The 20,578-nt window shown below is 48.8% G+C and overlaps 2 protein-coding genes across 2 annotated transcripts; one reads left to right on the forward strand and one right to left on the reverse strand.

Annotated features, from left to right (window-relative positions):
- The first annotated feature begins 3,833 nt into the window (after positions 1-3,833).
- EGR2 (early growth response 2) lies at positions 3,834-10,790 on the forward strand. The gene is made up of 3 exons (XM_080823182.1): positions 3,834-4,309; positions 6,880-6,988; positions 8,315-10,790. Exons 1-3 carry the CDS (start codon positions 4,211-4,213, stop codon positions 9,562-9,564), a joined length of 1,458 nt encoding a protein of 485 aa, XP_080679308.1. The 5' UTR covers positions 3,834-4,210; the 3' UTR covers positions 9,565-10,790.
- A 4,711-nt stretch (positions 10,791-15,501) lies between these two features.
- Positions 15,502-20,109, reverse strand: ADO (2-aminoethanethiol dioxygenase). The gene has a single exon (XM_080822334.1). The coding sequence runs from the start codon at positions 17,793-17,795 to the stop codon at positions 16,983-16,985; it is 813 nt and encodes a 270-aa protein (XP_080678460.1). The 5' UTR covers positions 17,796-20,109; the 3' UTR covers positions 15,502-16,982.
- Positions 20,110-20,578: the final 469 nt, after the last annotated feature.

Below are 20,578 nucleotides of genomic sequence, written 5' to 3' on the forward strand. Positions count from 1 at the left end.
AAAAAAAAAATACCACAAATTCTTCATGCATCGGTATTGGACGGATAGCTACTCTCTCTGTTTTTATCTGCTGCTGGTTGCGCTCTGCCACGTGATATACTTGAGAGATGTGGGCTTTGGCAATTGAGAGAATGCGGTTCATATTATGGCTCGGCAACTTCCCAGTTGTATGAATTTGGGTAAACTCTATCTTCCTGAGCCTTATTTCTCTCATCTGTGAAATGGGACAAAACAGCCCAATTCTGCAAGATGGTTGTGAAGAATAAAGCAAGGTATGCTATGTGCTTTTCATATATCACTATATTTAATCCTCAATATACCCTATGAGATATGTATAATTACCTTTTCCCTTTTCATAGATGAGTAAACTGAGGCACAGAGAAGTTATATAAGTTGCTTAAGAACACACAGCCAGGTAGTGTCAGAATTAGGATTTAAATCTAGGGCCTCGGATTCAAATCTAGGCCATCTGGGCCTCCAAAGCTCATAATCTGAACCACAAGAGATGGTGGCCATTCTTGTCAAGATTATTAAATTGAAATATGAAGTGGGTTTTTTTTTTTTTTTTTTTGGTTTAAATGCTGCAAAGAAACTATTTTGACAACGGGATGCAGTGACTGGTCCTGTCCCATTCTCAACATAAAAAGAAAGTTCTGTAGGAAGTTTGACATTATTTGGAAAAAGGAAAATTGCTTTCCATAACCTGGCAATGTAAGCCGGCTACAGACGTGTGTATGGGAAAAAAATCCAGGAATTCCCTGGTTACAGTGAACTTCATTTTTCATACATTTAAAAACTGAAAGATTAAACTGAAAGATTTAACATTTAGAGACATAAAAAAAGGGGGGGGGACTTGGAATGGAGGTTTTACTTTGAGCCTTTGTGACCAAACTGACAGACTACCACTTATTAACCTGGACCACAGATTGGTAGGTACCTCATCGTCAACAATTGTGATAAATGAGGCACTGATTTGCTTTTTATTTTTTTGCCAGCAGTGGTAAAGTGATCAGTAGGTTTGACATGATGTGTTTCTACTAGAAAGGCTGCCCTTCTCCAGTTTATTCATTTTCAATGGGACAAAATTCACTTGGCCTGTCATTTCCTGATTGAGAAATAGACAAATAAGGAATGTTATTTCGTTAAGACTGTCACTGAAACACAATACTGATGTCAATAAGCATTTCTGTCTATGTTCCCTCTTCCTGCTGAAATCTTGTTGGCATGTTCTTATTCGTTTGCAGAAGCTGACTGGTAAAAAAAAAAAAAATTCGCAAAATTTAAAATTATAATGCCATTGTCATTAGCCAGAAAAGATAATAGCAGAGAAAAAGGACAGCTCTTGTAGAGCTTAAAATCCCTTGGGGGTGGGGTGGGGGGGCTGGCATATGGCTTGGGAAGGTAACCCTCAGCCCCAGTGCACTGGGTATGAAAGGTGGACTAGAGGTTTCCACCCTCTTCATTGTACAAATAAATACACTCTGCTTCCTCCCACATTGGGGCCTTTTCACACCTGCTTTTTTCTCCTGGGAATGCTTTCTCCACTGAACTTTCGTTAATACCTTGCTCATCCTTCAGATCTTGGGTTAGAGAAGCCTTCCTCAACGTTCTAGGCTCGGTTGAGTCCTTTGTCCTTTTCCTTCACTGGGGTCAATCACTGTCATTGTTTGTGGTTGTATATCCGTGTGATTTACTGCCAGCTCCATGGGGACAGGAAACAGGCCTGGTTTTAGGCACCACTGTATGCCCAGGGTTTGTCCTAGCTCTTGAAGCATAGCAGGTGCTTAAGAAATATCTGTCGACATGTGCTTTGGCAGCACATACACTAAGAAATATCTGTTGACTTATTGATGGGTCACCCTTGAGGGTGAGCTGAGTACCCCCTGCTTAAGCCAGTGTTGTTGCTGTTACAAAATGAGATCACAGGGCTCTTACTTCCTCCTCACTAGACAATTTGTGCCAACAAAACAATCTCAGTTGCAATGCTTCTCTCAGGCTTCCCAGCAACACTGATTGGCATAATCTGTGCTTGGTTTACAGTCTCTGGGATTACCAGATGCCTAGTGAGATGCTGAATGTGGGGAATGATTTATCCGTTTTCTCAGTACACAGGGGCACCTTTAAGAAAGGCTTGGCTGGATGGCAGAGTTGGCAATCAGCCTGATTTTCACTGAGAGGCACATGTCCTATGCCATTCGAGTTTAGACCCATAATCTCATGTGTGTCTGCAGTTAGGAGCAATTGTGACACCCCTTTGATTCCCACTCTGGTAGTTGGATTAGAATGGGAGTGAGTGAAAAGGACATTGCAATAGGATTGGTCTCTAATGATGTTAAAAATATTTCTTAATAAACCAAAATGCAAACATTAACACACTATTTGTGATATGCCTCATGGCTGACTGTGATTCTCAGTCCACATCATGGGGGGGCGGGTCGGGGCGGGGGAACCTGGAAGCCACTTACAGAGGGGACCCTGAGGGCTAGCCTGAAATGTCAGGCTGCCAACCTTGCTCCTCCCTCCCACCCCATCCCCCACTTGCAGGGGCAAGCCCACAAACTGCTACTCTCCTTGCCCTTTTACTTTTTGGGTCTGAATTCAGGACAAAGCACATCTGAATCTGGCATTAATAACCCTGCCACATCTTGGAGTGCCCCATCTACTTGGGCATTTTGACAACTGTATTTTAAAGAAAGGTATTTATTTGTTTAGGTTTTTTTTTTTTTTAAGTTTTTTAGAGGAGGGGTGATTTTAGGAATCAATTTATTTATAATCGTTGGTTCTTTCAGTTTCTTGATCAGAGTAAGTTCAAGTGCCTAAAAGTAGAGGATACATCTCCATCCCAACTGCCACACACCCCCTGCCTTGCTTCTCTCCTCCCCAGCACTGTATGGGCTCTGTAAACACGTGCGGAGTTTCTTCTGTCTCTACTTCTTTCTTCCCTCACTTACACCCTCCAGGAAGGATACTGTGCGCTTGAGTTCTCCTATTACAGGGCCTATTAGCATGCTGGCTTTGTGCCATCCTGCTTACTCCATCCACAACATAGGTCTAGAGAGCCCAATGATTCAAATTCTGCCTTCACCCTGGGGAGGGGTGTGCGTCCATGACGGTCCTGTGGCCCTTGCCCTTTGAAAGCCCTGACCTCAGCTTTCCTCTCCTCAGAAATGCCAAAGAAAAGAGATGAAGTTGGCGCAGGTGACCTGTTTCTTCTCTAGTGGGCCGAGCTAGTCTCTCAAAGAGCTGTTCCCTTTCCGGAGCTGGGTCCCCCCCACCCCCACCCCACCCCACCCCACCCCACCCCACCCCAGAGAAGGATGTAGCGACCAGAACAGTGTACTTGGAGTCCGAAGAGCAGGCTGCAAGTTTGAACACCACCACTTATCAGCTGCGTGATTTTAGGCAAGTCACTTTAGCTTTCTTACTACTTACCACGGAGTGGCTCGCTTGAAATATGTGTGCCTAGACTTCGTTCCATTAGCATTCTTTAAAAAAGAAGAAAAAGAAGAAGGTGGTTACAGGAAGTATCTACTGACCCGTTTCCAGCAGAGGTTCAAGGGAGGGCCTCCCAGGAATGGTCCCAGGTGCCTTCCCGGGAGCCGGCGGAGCCTCTCGGCTGCTCTTGGTCGCCCCTGCCCCAGTCCACCCCAGGCACACCGCGGGCTTGACAGGGTGTAGCTCTTGAGAGAGGTTTGAGTTGTTGGAAAGCTCCGGATAATTCCTGAGGGTCAGTCACTCCCACTTGCGCACTCTAATGCGCTTGTCAGACGGGCCAGACAAGCCCGCCTTTCCTCGGTGGGGCCCCCTTCCCGGCCTCACTCCCAAACTCAGCCTCCTCCTTCGGGAAGGGTAACAGGCGAGGACCGCAAGTCTCTCCTATGCCCGTGCCGCCCCCAGCCTGCGTCCGGCCCTTTGCGCCCTTCTCAGCCGGCACTCGGGCGTCCAGGAGCTCCCCCTCCGGGCGGCGCGGGGTGGCCACCGGCGGGGTTGGCAGCAGCACCCGCCGCGGGGCGGCCCCGGCGACTCGCCCGCCCATGTGCGTGGAGAAGAGCGAAGCTCTAGCAGTCGCCGCGCCCGCGCCTGCTGCGTGAGTGTGGGTGCCTCACCTACGAGGCCGGCGGGGGCCGTAACCCGAGTCCCGCTGCCGCGACCCACATTTGCATAATTTGGCTCCCCCCCACCCCGCCTTCTTTCGGACTCAAGGCTGGAGATGCGAGTCGGGCTCCCCTCCGAGGCGTCGTCTTGCCGGTGGTCAGCGCGGGGGCCGCGGGACCGGCCGGAGCGCAGGCGGAGTGGGCTGGCGCACGTGGTAAGAGCGCAGCTTTCTTTTCTTTCTTTCTTTCTTTCTTTTTTTTTTTTTAATAAGAAATGGGACTTTGCACGTTTACACCGAGGGTGGGGTATCTACAAGGACGCTAACGTCGCTATGATTTCCTTCCTTTCCCTTTTATTTTTATCTCCAATTGGAAAAAGAGCGCGCAGTGCGAGCGGTAAACTTTCCCAATTTTTTTCTGGGCGTTTGGTCAGGAAAGTGGCCGGCCGCTCGAGAAGACGATTCCGCGGCGGGCAGGGGGAGACGCGACGCTTGGGCGGAGGAGCAGAAGCCGCTGCCGGCCTCCCCCGGGGCCCTCACCGCCGCGCGCCCGCCCGGGTGGGAGCGGGCTGGCGGCGGCGGCGGCCGCGGCAGGTGAGCGGCGGGAGAGCCGCCTGCAGCGCCTAGCTTCCTCCACTGCGTGGCGTCGTGGTTCTCGCCCGCCCGGGCCCCCAAGAGGCTGGGGCCGTCCCGGGCCGGGGGCGGGAAAGGGCCTGGCCGGGCCAGGCCCCAGAGGCTGCCCCCGCGCTCCATCCCAGGTCTTGGCGGCTTTGGGGCGCAACGGAACCAGGCAGGCGGCGGCGGGCCGGCTTGGGCACCTGGGGGCAGCCTCCCGCGGGGCCCGGGCCAAGCCGGGAGCGCTGTGGCGGTGGGACGGGAGGCGGGAGTGGTGCGTGCAGCGAGCCAGAACCCACCGCTTTATGGATCTCTGGAAAGTTTTTTTTTTTAAATTGCTTTGGGAACTAATCAGGAAGGTTTCCATCCGGGACAGTTTTGTTGTTGTCGTTGTTATTTTTTACTCGAAAAGGGAAACGCGTGTGGGGGTGATGGCGGCTCGAAATTGGCCTTAGGGACGCTGTTGGCTGTCACTCGGGACCTCGCTGGGCTCACCGAGGTGGCTCTTGGCGAGGCAAAGCAACAAGATTCTTCCAAATGTGCGTGTTGTGGAGTAGGGCTCCGGGGAGGACAGGGCGTACCCGCCGAGGGTAGCCGTTCGGGGGTCGGGGGCTGCGGGTTCGGCGAGAGAAGGTGAGGAGGGGTGTCTTGGCAAGGTACTCAGTGCAGCAACCCCCGGCGCGCGCTTGGCGGGCCCGGCGCTCTGTTGGCGAGGCGGGCGCCCCGGCGCGCTGTCAACAGGGAGGTGTGTAGCGTAAGGTGTGTGAGTGGGTGTGTGAAGAAGGCAGCGGGGGCGGGAGTGTGTGTAGCGGAAGTGGAGCGTGTGTGAGTGTAAGAGTGTGTGTGCGTGTGCGCGGCGGGGCAGGGTGAGTGTCCAAGCCTCCATCTGGACGCCCCCACACAGCCGACCGCCCAGACGCGCCGGGAAGGGCGCCCGCTCCGCGCAGCAGCTGAAGGGGGGCGGGGAGCGCGCGGGCAGAGGAAGGGGGGGGGTGTCTCCGGCTGAGGATTTCTCTCGAAGCTCGCCGCAGTTATTCTGCTCCTCCTAGGGTCTACCCCCCAGCCCCAAGATGCCCGAAATACTTAAACAAACAAACAACCCCAAACCTGTTCCGTTTTCGCTCCTGTATAAATAGAACAGACTTTCCAAAAAAGCAATACCGCATTCACTCTTATCACCAGCCACTTCTTTCCACCAAGTAATTCAGAAAAAAACAGTCAGCTTCCGTGAATGCATGCAGCTTTTTTTTTTTTTTCTTCGGTGCCTCCTTTTGCTTGCGGTTTTGAGCTGCCAAGAAAGTGAGTAGGGGTTTGACTGTAGTGTCTCGGCTCCGCTCGGTTTCTTTCCGAAGTTTAATTTTCCGGAATGGCTCCCAAACAAGGGCTGGGGAGGCGGAGCCGCCGGCACCGGATCTTCGCCTTTTTTGGAAAGTCCCGGAGAACCGGAATTCCTCCCCACCCGGGGAGGCCTCGCCGCAGCTAGGACCCGCAAGCTCTTCCCGGGTGGCCTGAGCCAGACTCGCGGCGCGCCCGCTCCCAGCTGGGCCCTGCGCCCTGGATGGGGACTGGGCCTCGGGCTGCGCGCCCTAGACCCCAGCGATTCCCCGCTGAGAGCCGGGAGTCGCGAGCCCGGCGGAGCCCGCGCTGCCGAGCCCGTATGCAAATCGGCCATGTGACGGCAAGAAGCCGCCTGGCCCAGCCCTGTTCCTCAGTCCATATATGGGCAGCGACGTCACGGGCATTGAGGACCTGCCCATAAATACTTACAGCAACACTTTCCGTCTAACCGAGAGAGCAGCAATTGATTAATAGCTCGGCGAGGGGACACACTGACTGTTATAATAACACTACACCAGCAACTCCTGGCTTCCCAGCCGGAGCACGGGAGAGAGTCAGTGGCAAATAGTCATTTTCTTCTTTCTTAGAAAAAACAGCAACTTGTTTGCTAGTTTTATTTCTGTTAGATTTTTTTTTTTTTTTTTGTGGTTGCTTTTAAGCGTGGAGGGCAAAAGGAGATACGAACTTAGACTCAGTCCAATCCCTCTCCAAAACGGCTTCTCTGACGCTCCAGGTAGAGAGGGAGTTGGGTCTCCAGGTTGTGCGAGGAGCAAATGATGACCGCCAAGGCCGTAGACAAAATCCCAGTAACTCTCAGTGGTTTTGTGCACCAGCTGTCTGACAACATCTACCCGGTGGAGGACCTCGCCGCCACGTCGGTGACCATCTTCCCTAATGCCGAACTGGGAGGCCCCTTCGACCAGATGAACGGAGTGGCTGGAGGTAAGCCGCATGCCTCCTTTGCGGGCTGGGACCCACGCGGCTCGAAGGTGGTGGGTGGGTGCGGTGCGTGTGCAGGACTTGGAAGAGAGGGTTGGGGCGCGAGGTGGACGGTGTTGACCCAACCGGGTGCAGGAGAAGCCCGCGGGAGCAAGGATCCGATCGCTGGAGCTGGGCGCGCGGGCAAATGCACCAGGTCGTCAGGGAGCGGGCGTGCGTGCGCCGCGGCGCGCCCAGCCCCCGGCGGGCGCGGGGATGAGAGTAGAAGAGGTGCCCGATCAGGCGTCGGGCTTGTGCCGGCTCGTGGGCCGCCGGTACCCAGGCCTCCACTCTCCCGGGGAAGGGACAAAGTGACGAGAAAGTTCGGGGCTCCGGAGGAGAGCTGGAAAGCCGAGCGGCGGAGAAGCGGCAGAGGAAAGCGTGCGCCGCTCCCTCCCGGGCAGAACCTACCCCGGGAAAAATCTCCGAGCGCGTTCCGGGAGCGGCCAGAAGGAGCGCCCCCACCTGCGCGCCGCCCGCGAAGTTGAGGGGGTTGGCGAGGCGGGAAGAAGGAGGAGGAGGAGGGCGGGCAACGGCGGGAAGCGGCCCCCTGGCTGCCGAAGGAGGCCCGCGGGGGCACCGGCGCCGCTGGTTTCCTTGGCGATGCACTGGAAAGTGGTCCGCCACGGTCCCCGCTCCTTCCTCGAAGCTCCGCTACTGGCCTTGGGCTGGGGCTTGCGGGTGTTGGGCAAGGCTGAGAAGGTTGGGAAAGGAAGGAAACCTATCGATTCCTTACACTGCAGCGCCCCATACCCTCCAGCAGCCCTCAGCTGTAGCGAAGCGAGAGAGGGAGGGAGGGAAGGCACCAAGGAGGGGTAGCAGCCAGAAATCACTGATCTCTTTCTCAGGCTCCCCTCTCTCCGGCGGCACTGGCTGGGATCAGTCTCCTGGTTAGTGTCTGCCCTGGAGCCGCAGCCGTGGGACCCCCAGACAAAGGAGAGGGAGAGAATTTCCAGGCAGATGGGGGATTTTTGATATTGTTGTTGCTATTATTGGGTGTTTTTATTGGGGACGAGAGCCACAGATGGCTGTGTGTGGGGGTTGGGAGTAGCTCATCCTGGCGTTCCTGGAGGTAGTTTGAGTCCCAGACTGTCACTGGCTGCCGGCGGGATCCTGGGCTGCCCTCTCCTTACTGTCTTTGGTCTGCAGTTTTCCCACCTGTTGGACTCTGCCCCAACTCTACTGTGCTAGGATCTTGGGATTTGGGAATGGACCTGTTTAGAGGGGATAACGAGGGATTCCAGGCTGCATTGCCACTGCTCCACCTCCATTGTTTCTGTTCCTCCCCAGATGGCATGATCAACATTGACATGACCGGAGAGAAGAGGTCCTTGGATCTCCCATATCCCAGCAGCTTTGCTCCCGTCTCTGCACCTAGAAACCAGACCTTCACGTACATGGGCAAGTTCTCCATTGACCCCCAGTACCCTGGTGCCAGCTGCTACCCAGAAGGCATCATCAATATTGTGAGTGCAGGCATCCTGCAAGGGGTTACCTCCCCAGCTTCGACCACAGCCTCGTCCAGCGTCACCTCTGCCTCCCCCAACCCACTGGCCACAGGACCCCTGGGTGTGTGCACCATGTCTCAGACCCAGCCTGACCTGGACCAACTGTACTCTCCACCGCCGCCACCTCCTTATTCTGGCTGTGCAGGAGACATCTACCAGGACCCCTCGGCATTCCTGTCAGCAGCCACCACCTCCAGCTCCTCCTCTCTGGCCTACCCACCACCTCCTTCCTATCCCTCCCCTAAGCCAGCCACGGACCCCGGTCTCTTTCCCATGATCCCAGACTATCCTGGATTCTTCCAACCACAGTGTCCAAGAGACCTACATGGTACAGCTGGCCCAGACCGCAAACCCTTTCCCTGCCCTCTGGACTCCTTGCGAGTCCCTCCTCCACTCACTCCACTCTCCACCATTCGCAACTTTACTCTAGGGGGCCCTAGTTCTGGGGCCACAGGGCCAGGGGCCAGTGGAGGCAGTGAGGGACCCCGGCTGCCTGGCAGCAGCTCAGCCGCCGCTGCGGCCGCCGCTTATAACCCCCACCACCTGCCGCTGCGGCCCATTCTGAGGCCTCGCAAGTACCCCAACAGGCCTAGCAAGACCCCAGTGCACGAGAGGCCCTACCCGTGCCCAGCAGAAGGCTGTGACCGCCGCTTCTCCCGCTCTGACGAGCTGACCCGACACATCCGAATCCACACGGGACACAAGCCCTTCCAGTGTCGGATTTGCATGCGCAACTTCAGCCGCAGTGACCACCTCACTACCCACATCCGCACCCACACGGGCGAGAAGCCCTTCGCCTGTGACTACTGCGGCCGCAAATTTGCCCGGAGTGACGAGAGGAAGCGCCACACCAAGATCCACCTGAGACAGAAGGAGCGCAAAAGCAGTGCCCCCTCCTCAGCCGTGCCAGCTGTGTCCACAGCCTCGTGCCCCGGGGGCGCGCAGGCTGGGGGGCCCCTGTGCGGCAGCACCAGCGGCACGCTCGGTGGAGGATCTCTGGCCCCTTGCTCCTCTCGGACCCGAACACCTTGAGATGAGACTCAGGCTGACACACCAGCTCCCTGAGGCCCCGGAGGCCCTTCGTCCCCTGGTCCACTCGAGCTGCACAACAAACACTACCAACCCTGTCCTGCCCCTCTCTCCCCTCCGTGGGCCAAGGGCCTTGGTGGAGCCCAGCACTGCCCCCTTTCCACCTAGAAGCAGGTCCTTCCCGAAACTTAGGTCACTTTAGTCTCTCTTAGGTGAGTCGACTCTCACCCCACGTTAATGAGTGGGGAGGCTCAGAAGGGGGTCGGGTGGGGGCCCCTGGCCTAGAGGGCTGAGGCCTGACCCTGCTTTAAAGGGTTGTTTGACTAGGTTTTGCTTCCCCCGCTCTTTCATATTTTGTCCCATTACAGGTTTTTTGACTCTGGATGTCCCAATTGGAGACTTTTTCTACAGTAGGTTGGGAGATGCTGCTCCCTTCAGGTGGGGGCAGCAGAAAGAAGGAAAGCTGATGTGCACTTTATGGCTTGGGACTGATTTGGGGATTCTGTACAGTGAATGAAGCATGGCCTTTATGCTGCATTCTGTGGCCCTAGAACAGTGAATCAAAGCTTATCTAGTCGTTCCACCCCTTTAAGCAGTATGTATTATAAACTCAGAGAACGGAAGTGCAATGTGATGGGAGGGACATAGCAATATCTGCTCCTTTTTGAGTTGTTTGAGAAATGGAGAGACTATTTTTTCAGTGTATATCCACTCAGATTTTGTGTATTTTTGATGTGCACTGTTCTCCAAGTTCTGAACCTTTGGGAAAAAAAGTAAAGCATTTATGATCTCTCGCAATGAGTCAGAGGTTAACTTATTTAAAGGGGGATGTACATATATTCTCTGAAACTAGGATGCATGCAGTCGTGTTGAAGTGTCCTCGGTGCCTTGTGTGATGTGGACAGGGTCTGCATGTAAATGGGTTGCCTTACTATGGAAAAAAAAAATCACTCCCTGGGTTTAGTATGGCTGTATATTTCTGCCTATTAATATTTGGATTTTTTTTTTTTAGAAAGTATATTTTTGTATGCTCTGTTTTGTGACTTAAAAGTGTTACCTTTGTAGTCGAATTGCAGATAAGAATGTAAATAATATTACTGGAGCTGACTTGTTTGGTTATTAGCTCTTAATAGTTGTGGAAATATAAATGATTTATTCTAACGCAAAAACCACTAACTGAAGTTCAGATAATGGATGGTTTATGACTATAGTGTAAATAAATACTTTTCAACAATATCTTTGCTGCAGAAATCATTTATGAAAGATTCCATGGTTATCCAGTGGGTTTTAGTGCTTTGACCAAGCCAGGATCTCCAAATTTTCTTTGCTGGCCTTTCAACACCAGCCCGCTCACCCCCAAAGCAATCTCCATTCATAATCAAACACTAGTGTTCCGGGGATTTCCCCCATGCATTAGTGTAAAAGTGGGGAGGCGTTGTTTTGACTCATTGTTCCGTCCTCTATAACAGCCTATAGCTCCTCTTGGCTCCTGAGTGGGCTCCGGAAAATAAATACTTACAAACAAGTGCCCACTCGGAGACTACACATTTGTGGCTCCTTTCAGAATCCTGACCAAGGCCAGGAACTCAGACGAGATGTGGCTTTGTGGAAAGTGTGGTGGCGTGGTCAAGCTGGAAATGACTTTTAGGTTCCAGGATTAGTCTCATGACCACAGAAAACTTTTTGAAAAATGCTATCGCCTCTTCAGATCAAAAATGCACCCAGACACTGCTGAAGACAGCATTAATGGGTTGCCAAAGGAATTACCCCAGGACTCATTTCTCTCTAGTCTTCTCTCCCTGATTACCCCTATTTGGAAGGATCACTAATCTACCATAGGTTTGGCGGGTCTAGAGACTATCAAAATACCCAGCTCATTAGATAAGATAGGTGTACAGTAGCCGAAGAAAATCTCAAAGACAGACACTTCCTTTAAAAGGTAATTAAATAGGCAAATTAAATAGGCGTATATGGGCCTCCATGGGTACTGGCTAATGGTTTGCAAAAGAATACACTATAGGGTTCATTTTACTGCAAGCCTTTAGCAGTGATTTTAAAATATAAAAGTCATATGAAGTAAGTGGGTTGGGTCTCTGTGAACTATCTACTCTAAAATTGGGCCTCAATATCATTTAAGTTCACCCGCAGCTTCTAGATCCTCACACATGTGTAACCTGTTGGAATACCCACTGTTCAGCTATATCATCTGAAAACTGCCGTATGTTTGTTCTTTGCCACTGTTAGCCCCCTTCATACGTGGTTGATAACTGAAGGCCTTTATTTTAGAACAGCAGACAGTGACACCTACTTTTTGCCCTACAGAACACTGGAATTTTGAGATCTAACTTGTGGAAGTAATTAATCCTTTTATTTCCTCTCCTTCTGTATTTCAAAGATGCAGAATACCTCTTGCTGTAACTATGAAATAGAAATTTCTAAACTGCAGTGCCAGATTGTTCTGGTAACTGGTGTTACTCCATTAGATTTATATTTCCTAGTTTATCAGCATATTATCATCCTTGCTTGGCTAATTTTGTTAAAATATGTATAAAACAATGCCACATTTTGATAATTATGTTTTTTTTTTAAGATTTTATTTATTTGACAGACAGAAATCACAAGTAGGCAGAGAGGCAGGCAGAGAGAGAGGAGGAAACAGGCTCCCTGCTGAGCAGAGAGCCCGATGCGGGGCTGGATCCCAGGACCCTGGGATCATGACCTGTGCCGAAGGCAGAGGCTTTAACCCACTGAGCCACCCAGGTGACCCCTAATTATGTTTTTAATGAATACTTCCTTCCTACCAAAACTTCAACTTTTTACAAAGCAGGACAAAAAAAGTTTAGTTTAGTTTTGTTTTTTTAAATTTTATCTATTTATTTTTGAGAGAGAAGAGATCACATGTAGGCAGAGTGGCAGGCAGAGGGAGAGGGAGAAGCAGGCTTCCGGATGAGCAGGGAGCCTGATGCAGGACTCAATTCTGGGACCGAGGACCCAGTCCAGGGATCATGACCTGAAGGCAGACACTTAACTGACTGAGCCACCCAGGTGTCCTAGAAGTCATTTTTAAAAGAGTAAGATTAAATATTTTGATGATTGTCAAATTGGTTAATCATTTTCACCTTGATGTGGGCTTGAAGTGGCATAACATACCATAAGGAACACATCTTGGTGTTTTTTCAGACAACTTGGTCACTTTTACGTGATTTTAACATGTCAGATCAATTTTTAATCTAAAAACAATGTTGAAACATTGAGGGTATTGTCATACAGGTGTCTCATTTTTTACTTTGCTCAAGAAATAAAGCATATAAAGCTCAGCCTGTTCCTTCTTACAATCGATATGCTTTATTGAATATTTCTGATAGTACAGCTGTTACTGGGCATTCTTATTAAAAATAAACTTCTTGGGGGTACCTGGGTGGCTGCTTCTCACCTGCTCATGCTCTCTCTCAAATTAATAAAATCTTAAAAAAAACACACACAAACTTCTGGAGAATAATTGCTTAAAGATCATAATGCATTTGCTGTGGTTCACTGCATATCAAAAATAGGTCTCTTAAACCTAAATCAGGTCTTCAATTATTCATAAATCAGTGTATTTAAATACCAACCACTAATGAAATTAAGCCAAACTGCTTGATATATATTAAAAGTGGCTGTAGTGATATTTTAACTGTTCTACACACACACACACACGCACACACACACACACACACACATCTATGTATATATATTTGGTGGGAATGAATGGTCAGCATCAATTACTTAAGATGCTGCCAATCCAAATGGCAATTAAACTTTACAGAAAAAGTAAAGATAAGAAATAAATTTAAGTCCAAAGAGTCTTTCCTTCACGGATAAAAGTATTTTTGTTTTCTGGCACTAGTTTATTTCCCTTAGCTTAAATATAAAAGGAACTATTATCTGTTGTAGCAAAATAACATTAGACAGCTTCAGATACGTTTTCAGATTGTTTCAAAACTCACTCTCAAGGAAATAGACTAAGTTCATATTATTACTTGGGTTTTAGAATCTGCAGAAAGCCACCTGTTTTCAGTACAATATAATCCTACTGTATAGACTAAATCTTTAACAGTAATTAAAATGTAGACATCATAGTATTTTTCTTCTCCATTTTGCAATAATCAAATAATCTAAATAATTTCAAACATGCTTTTATTTTCCATAAGTACACTGATTTTAATCCAGAAACATAAACATCTCTGGATCTGAAAATTCAGTATGTTGTATATGGGGCTTAACAAACGATTTCCTTGACAGTAGAAGCTTCATTACACTGAAATGATCAGTGGTTGACTTGTTTTAACTTGGAGTTCAGAATTCAGACTAGGAGGGTTACAGAAGTGGCACTGCCCTCAGTTTAGAATTGAATGGTAGTGGCCTGAATCCTGAATTACAGACCTACTGCTTTTTTGCTGAGCAGTGCAGCTAGGGCACAAGATACAGTCATTGGGATTAGACGAGCAGTAACAGCCTTCTTGAGATGCCAAGGCTGAGGCACCTACGAGGGGACAATGCAAAAGGGGGAATAAAAAGTGTGGATTTTGGAAGGACTTAAGGACTATTAGTCTTAAAAGTTCAGAGAATCCACTCCTGTTGACAAGTATTTCTTTAAAACGGGCCCCTGATTTTCATTAATAAACAGCAGTTAGTGTAAACTCAACCCATGCAAATCAAGCTTCGTAAAAAATCAATTCTCGTAAAATAGGTAGGTACACAATAGTCTCCATTAATATAACTGGCTTTTGATATAACCAGAGAATACAAAAGCTTTAGAAGTATTGAGACAGACATCTCATTCATGAGAGGCAATTATTGCATTTGTTATTCAACAGAAAAATGATTTAGTATCATTGTGCTCATTAGTCTGTGTAGAGGAAGACAAATTTTTCTCACAGCTGTTACTAAAATACAGTCTATATATTGCAGGAATATATGGAAATACAACAGCAGCACATCAAGTCAGTCATGACCAACAGTTTATGCAGAGGTACCAGCTTTGCTGCACCACATTTTCTATTTGTATTAAGAATATTCTTTCCTTAGTGGCTCCCTGAAACAAGTTCAGTTTTCACCACTAATTTCCTCAGAATTTATTAATGAACTGAAAGTTTCACTGTTATCGAAATAAATTAGATATATTGCTATTTTGGCCTGCAAGAATTTCAGTTATTCTTTTGAAAAGCACCTTAGTTTTTTTTTCTTTTTTTTAAAAATTCAACTGTTATTTGAGAACTTCAGTTTGAAAAAACAATTCCTCCTTTATTACTGTCCTACTGGAAGAATGAGTTCTTGTTGGTTTAATGTATGCCAGGTTGTATTATATAGCATACATATCACTATCAACAATCTTTATAAGTTAATCAAATTTTGGCTATAATTCAGAACAGGGAGGTTATGTGATTGGTAGGTTATGTGATTAGTAACCATACACTTTCATTACTGTGCTATTAAAAAACCCATTTTGTGAACATTTTTTTAAGAAGATCATTTGCATATCTAGGATTATTTTTAAACTGAATGGCATTAAAAAGTGCTTTAAACTGCCTCCAAGGCAGATTAAACTACATCAGAATGTGAAGCTACCAACAAACAATGTTAGCAATCCTGGAAGAAATGCTTGGCATTATGCCTGTCTCAGGTTTTACAACAGAGTGGCATTTTGCGTTGAATAAACACCTTTTTTGTTAAAAAAAAAAATCAAGAATTTGTGAAAAACAAATTAGTTAAAAAACTGGGAACAAATATTCCTTCACTCTGGGCCATTAGTAACCCAGTGTGCACAAAGAGGCAAGGGCACATACTGTTTTTCTACAGGGACAACACTTTCCATCAATAGCAAATCTCCCTTTATTACAGACCTTAGAACTGGATTGCCATTTGGGCAAGTCAATCAAGAGGGCTTAGACAACAGCTGGGCAGATTTTAACGTGTTTATTTCTACAGTTTGTTTTTATTAAAAGTGTTGTGAAAAAGGAATCCTATAAATAGTAAAAAGAGGGAAACAATAGTGCTTCATGGCCTGAAGCAAATGGTGTAAATACATTTGTAAACAAGGTAAAGTTGCTGAGCTTCCTAAAAGGACAAAAATAAAACTAGTTACAGATAGCACAATTGTTTAAGAGGTTAGGAAGTACTTTGTCCCAAGTTTTGGTGCTCTAAAATGGCCAGCAGTATAAGTAATTCTCTATTCTGTAGCCTTGATCATCCGTGCCTTCTCTCTTCCTATAGAAAACTACACTGGATGAAGCAAACACTGGCTCTCTACTGTTCTGAGGGGTTTTGAGAACACTGCCACCAAAACAATACAGCTGGAACCACCAGCCTTCTGGAACATTAGAGCTCCTGAGAGAATCTCAAACAGTCATAAACATTTTTCTCTATTTTTGCAGGAAAATACTGGAAGTAAATAGGGGCACGGACTTCAACAGCTGGCTAGGAGTGTTTTACATTCGGTTGTTTGGAAGCATGCTGATTTAGCTCCTTTGAATCTTCTCCTTAGAAAACATGGAACTACCCTATCACTTCTTAAAGCACACGAAGACCAAAAAAAAAAAAAAAAAGTCATTTGAGGATAATATAGTTTTTGCATTAAAGGTCAATCTGCAACAAGCAATCTGTTCAACTCACAGATCTGGAGACTCATGGGGAAGAGAAGCTGTAAGTGACCATTTGTCACTGAGATACACAGGTGCTGAATTTCTTAGTAGATGCTGCCAGAGTAAGCCAGATGTGGCTACTGGGCAAGAGGAGGAAAGAAATTAAATCTTGTCCTCAACATGCATAGTTATGTTATTGGGGTGATGCCCCAACTCTGGAAAAAAGATCTATTCCACAACGAATTAATTAGGCAGGATAGCTCATTTTAAGTAGTAGCTCATCTTTTTAAGCCTAGTTTTTACCAATGACTTGAACTAAAAACAATTCAAACCACTGGATCATGCAGTCAATAAGTTAAAACTATAACAATAAGTAAAAGGGCATAGGACATAAGTGGAAAACAAACCCTATTTACCCGGGTAAAGGGGGTGGGGGCATTTAGTGTATTTTGTATAAGATAAGGAACAGAGAAAAAAATATTTTCATTATGGCTTTAGGACGGAAGCGCTTCAGATAGTCCCCTACCCCCCCTTCCCCCAAATCAAAACCCCGGTGGCAGTGACAGAGCCAGGAAACAACCTAGTCTACCCGCCTTCCCCACCCCCTAACCCGGCCCCGTGGCTGCACTCCAGACGTCAGCGCTTCCCACGGCTCCGGAGGAAGCGGCTACAGCCTATTCCAGTAGATCCAACGCCCAGGCCTGGGGGTACGGACAGAGCCCTTATGGTGGGTCGCGGGCAGCGAGGCCCAGATGTGAACAGGGCACGTCTTCTGCCCACAGCAGCCAGGCGCGAGCGGCTTCAAGGGAAGACTTTGGGACCTGGATAGGGCTCCCCCTCGCACCAGAAGTCATCGGCTTGCGGGGTCTCCAGGAGCCACACCTCTCGGGGCAGGTCACAGGCCGAGCCGGAGGCCTCCTTGTCCCTGACGGGCTCCAGCACCCGGTAATAATGGCAGTCCCGGCCATCGTCGGGGTCATAGGGCGGGGCCAGAATGTCCAGGAAGGCGGCGGGTCCGTCCACAGCGTCGATCTGGTGCAGGTTGTCCTGGTGCGGAGTGAGGACACAGGGGCCGCTGGCCTCGGTGTACTCGGCCCGCGAGCGCAGCACGCCCGGCCGCACGGCGTCCCGCTCCCGGGCCTGCAGCGGCGGCTCGAACTGCTGCTCCGGCGGCGGGGCCCGCGGCTGTTGTCCGCCGCCCGCCTCCAGTTTGTCCATGCAGCTGATGCGAACGGTGCCATAGAGCACCTTGAGCATGCCATGCATGCCCGGGTGGTCGTGCAATGGGATGGACGTGCCGCTCTTCAGCAGGAACACGCCGAGGCTGAAGCCGTCGGTTTCGTAGATGTGCATGTAGGTGACCGGCGGCAGGTTGGGCGGTAATGGCTGCAGCGTGGCCTTACGCGGGGCGATATTCAGGTCCTCGGCGCGGACTTGGGTCAGCAGGTTCTTCAGCTTGCTCAGGTTCTCCGGAAAGCCCTGCGGCATCGGGGCCTCGGGGCCCGGTGCCGAGCCGAGGTCGGAAGCGCTGCGGCGGCCCCCGCTGCCCCGGAAGGTGAGGCACGCCTGGCGGGCGATCCGTTGGATCAGGGAGGCCATGTTGTCTCGGGGCATGCTCGGCTGTTCCTCCGCGTTCCGAGGCCGGCCCCCACCGCCCCCTGCTTTCCTCCGCCCTTTGCGGTCTCCGGCGGCCGCCAGGGCTGCCCGCAGCCCGGGGCGAAGCTAGAGGCCCCGCAAGTACGGGTCTTTCGGGCGCGCGGCACCCCTCAGCAGCCTCACGCCCGCAACGGTCCGGCGCACCCGCCCCGCGCCTCCGGCGAGCGCGCACGCGCACGACCCACACGCTGCACTCACGCCCAAGGAGCAGGTACCAGCCGCGCGGACCGTGGAAGGCTTTGCATTACGCCCAACGTTCCATTCAAGTGGCCCACACCTACGACGGTGGCCCGGCGCTCTGGCCGTCTTACAGAGCATGCTGGGACTTGTAGTCCGATATTACGGAGAGGCTCTGAGTTTCCTTTGTCAGCTGGCAAAAGAAGGATTGAATTTGTTTCTTATGAAGCGCCCTTATTTGCGGTTCCAAGGTGTTTGCTTGTTTGAAAAAGGTGAATTGTGGCACAAGAGAAATAGCCGGTTGACTACAACTCCCGGCAGCCCCAGTAGACTGGAGTGACGCACTTCCGGCAGCTGGCCTGTGGCGTGGTGGGGTCTTGGCCACTGCATGGAACAGGGCAAGAGGGTTGTTAACCTTCTGGCGCCGTTCGGTCCTGTTCCGCACAGCAGGGTCGCTTTTCTCTGGCCCTACCCTTGGGAAGGAGGCTGTTGAGTTAACTTTATGTCTTCCTGGCCACCTAGGCAGCACTGTCTGGCACGGAGATTACTGGACGGCACTTTCGTAATTTTCCAAGTTTCTTGGGAGATGAGAGGGTCGAGGCCATCCCTCGTGATCACGATTCCTCAGCACAGCCGTCCCCAGCTGTTGTTTGCATCAGGGTGTGATGACGCTGCTCTTCCGGTTACAGAGCACGATAGTTTTGCTGGGATTCTAAAGGCCATTTGCTGTGGCCAAGGACTGTGTATACTAAGGGTTATCAAACCTTGGTTTGCCCAAGAAGCACCAGGTTAGGAGGGGAGGTAGGGAGGGACTTTTAAAAAAAATACAGATTATGGTCTGGAAATTGATTTACTAGGTGATTCTGAGGCAACGTATGAGAAACAGTGGTGTGCGAGAAACAGGCAAGCTCTTGACCTTCACCTAACCCTGAGTTTAAAGTATCTTTGGACTTCCAAAGTGGAACATGGGCTTCTTGTTCATTTTGTAATTGGAGTGGTTCTATAAATCCTCTCCAGCTGAAAACGGCATGGCTTTTTAATGGGACGTGCAATCTATCTAATGGGCGCTTAGTATATGCGAGGCATTCTATACCTAATGAATATTATACTATTTGATCCTCATAGCAATTCTTTTAAGAGGTGGGCACTATTATTTCCAGATTGCAGGTGAGGTTATAAGTTGCACAAGGATAGTAAGGAATGAGCAGGGCCTAAGCAGTGAAGAAAAAAAAAATATGGTTAAAAAAAACCAAACCAAACCAAAAAACAGCAGTTTGAATTGGTGTTAAAAGCACTAAGTGTAGAGGCAGGATATTGTCTTTCCAGCCTACTGTGCTACTTACAGGTTGTATGTCTTTAGGCAGATCTTACCCTTTTAGGTCCTCAGTTTATTCACTTGTAAAATGCTGGGGTTAAGGTAACAGTCCTTCTGAACCCAAGTTACTCATCAGAAGCCCCTGGGAAACTTTACAAAAGTAAAGATTTGGAGGTCATAACCCAGAGATTCTGATTCAGAAGAACCAGTGTGAAGCCTAGAATTTTTTTCCTAAGGTGCTACCCAAGTGATTCGTAATTATCAGCCCAGTTTAAGAATCATTGCTGGATCTGTAAATAGTGAACGCGTTCTTAATATTTGGTGATTTTGATTAAGACGGTGATTGTTTGTTTTAGAAGGGACTCTTGATCATTTATTTGTTCTTCAGAGTTGCCATGCCATTGTTAAGGTGTTTATACTGTCAAAGTTCACCATGTAATGCAATATTTCACCATTGGTTTTCTTCTATTAAGGTATAATTAGTGGGACATGTAGACTGTATAGAACACAAACTTAAGTAACATATAGATGTATTTCATTTTTTAACCTGTCACTTCTTAATAGTTACCTGTACTTATTTAACAGAAATGGGATAATAAGATAACATGTGTAAAAAAACTGTTAATAGCATATGGAACATAGTAGATGTCCCATAATAGTAGCTATTATTATAGTTTTTAAATGGCTAAAGGCCATTTAGAAATTAGTAAACACCAATGAATTTAAGTAATGCTCAGCAAATATTGAAATAGAATTTGACTTGAGAATGAGCTTCAAGGTAGAGATAAAAAAAAAAAAGATCATTTTTATTGGTTAAACCTTCTATCTGGTGATACAGTCCTTCAGGTCCTTGCTATTATTGTTTGGCCAAAGAACTGAAAGTTTTCAAAGACTGCTTGAATCTGAATCACCTGGGGGCATTTGTTGAAAGTGCAGATTCCTAGATCATGTCTACACCTACTGAATCTGAATCTTCTGCACATTAAAGGTTTTAAGAACTACTGAGTGTCCATAGGACATATGGTACTTTTTTTTAGGCCATAGACAGGCTACCTCCATAATTCCTTTTGATGCTGTCCTTAGAGCTGCACTAAGGGATGAGATCAATCCTGGGGCTTTTGCCCTTCAGGAGCACCTGACTTGCCCTTCTGCACCACTGCCAATAGCATTAGCTGAGTAGGTTTCTATCACCATTAATGTCCTTTTGATGCTCCTTAGTCTGTTTTGCTTTGTGTTGCAGTGAGCAGAA

Source organism: Martes martes, assembly GCF_963455335.1.
Source record: "Martes martes genome assembly, chromosome: 14".
Classification (NCBI taxonomy): Eukaryota; Metazoa; Chordata; class Mammalia; order Carnivora; family Mustelidae; genus Martes; species Martes martes.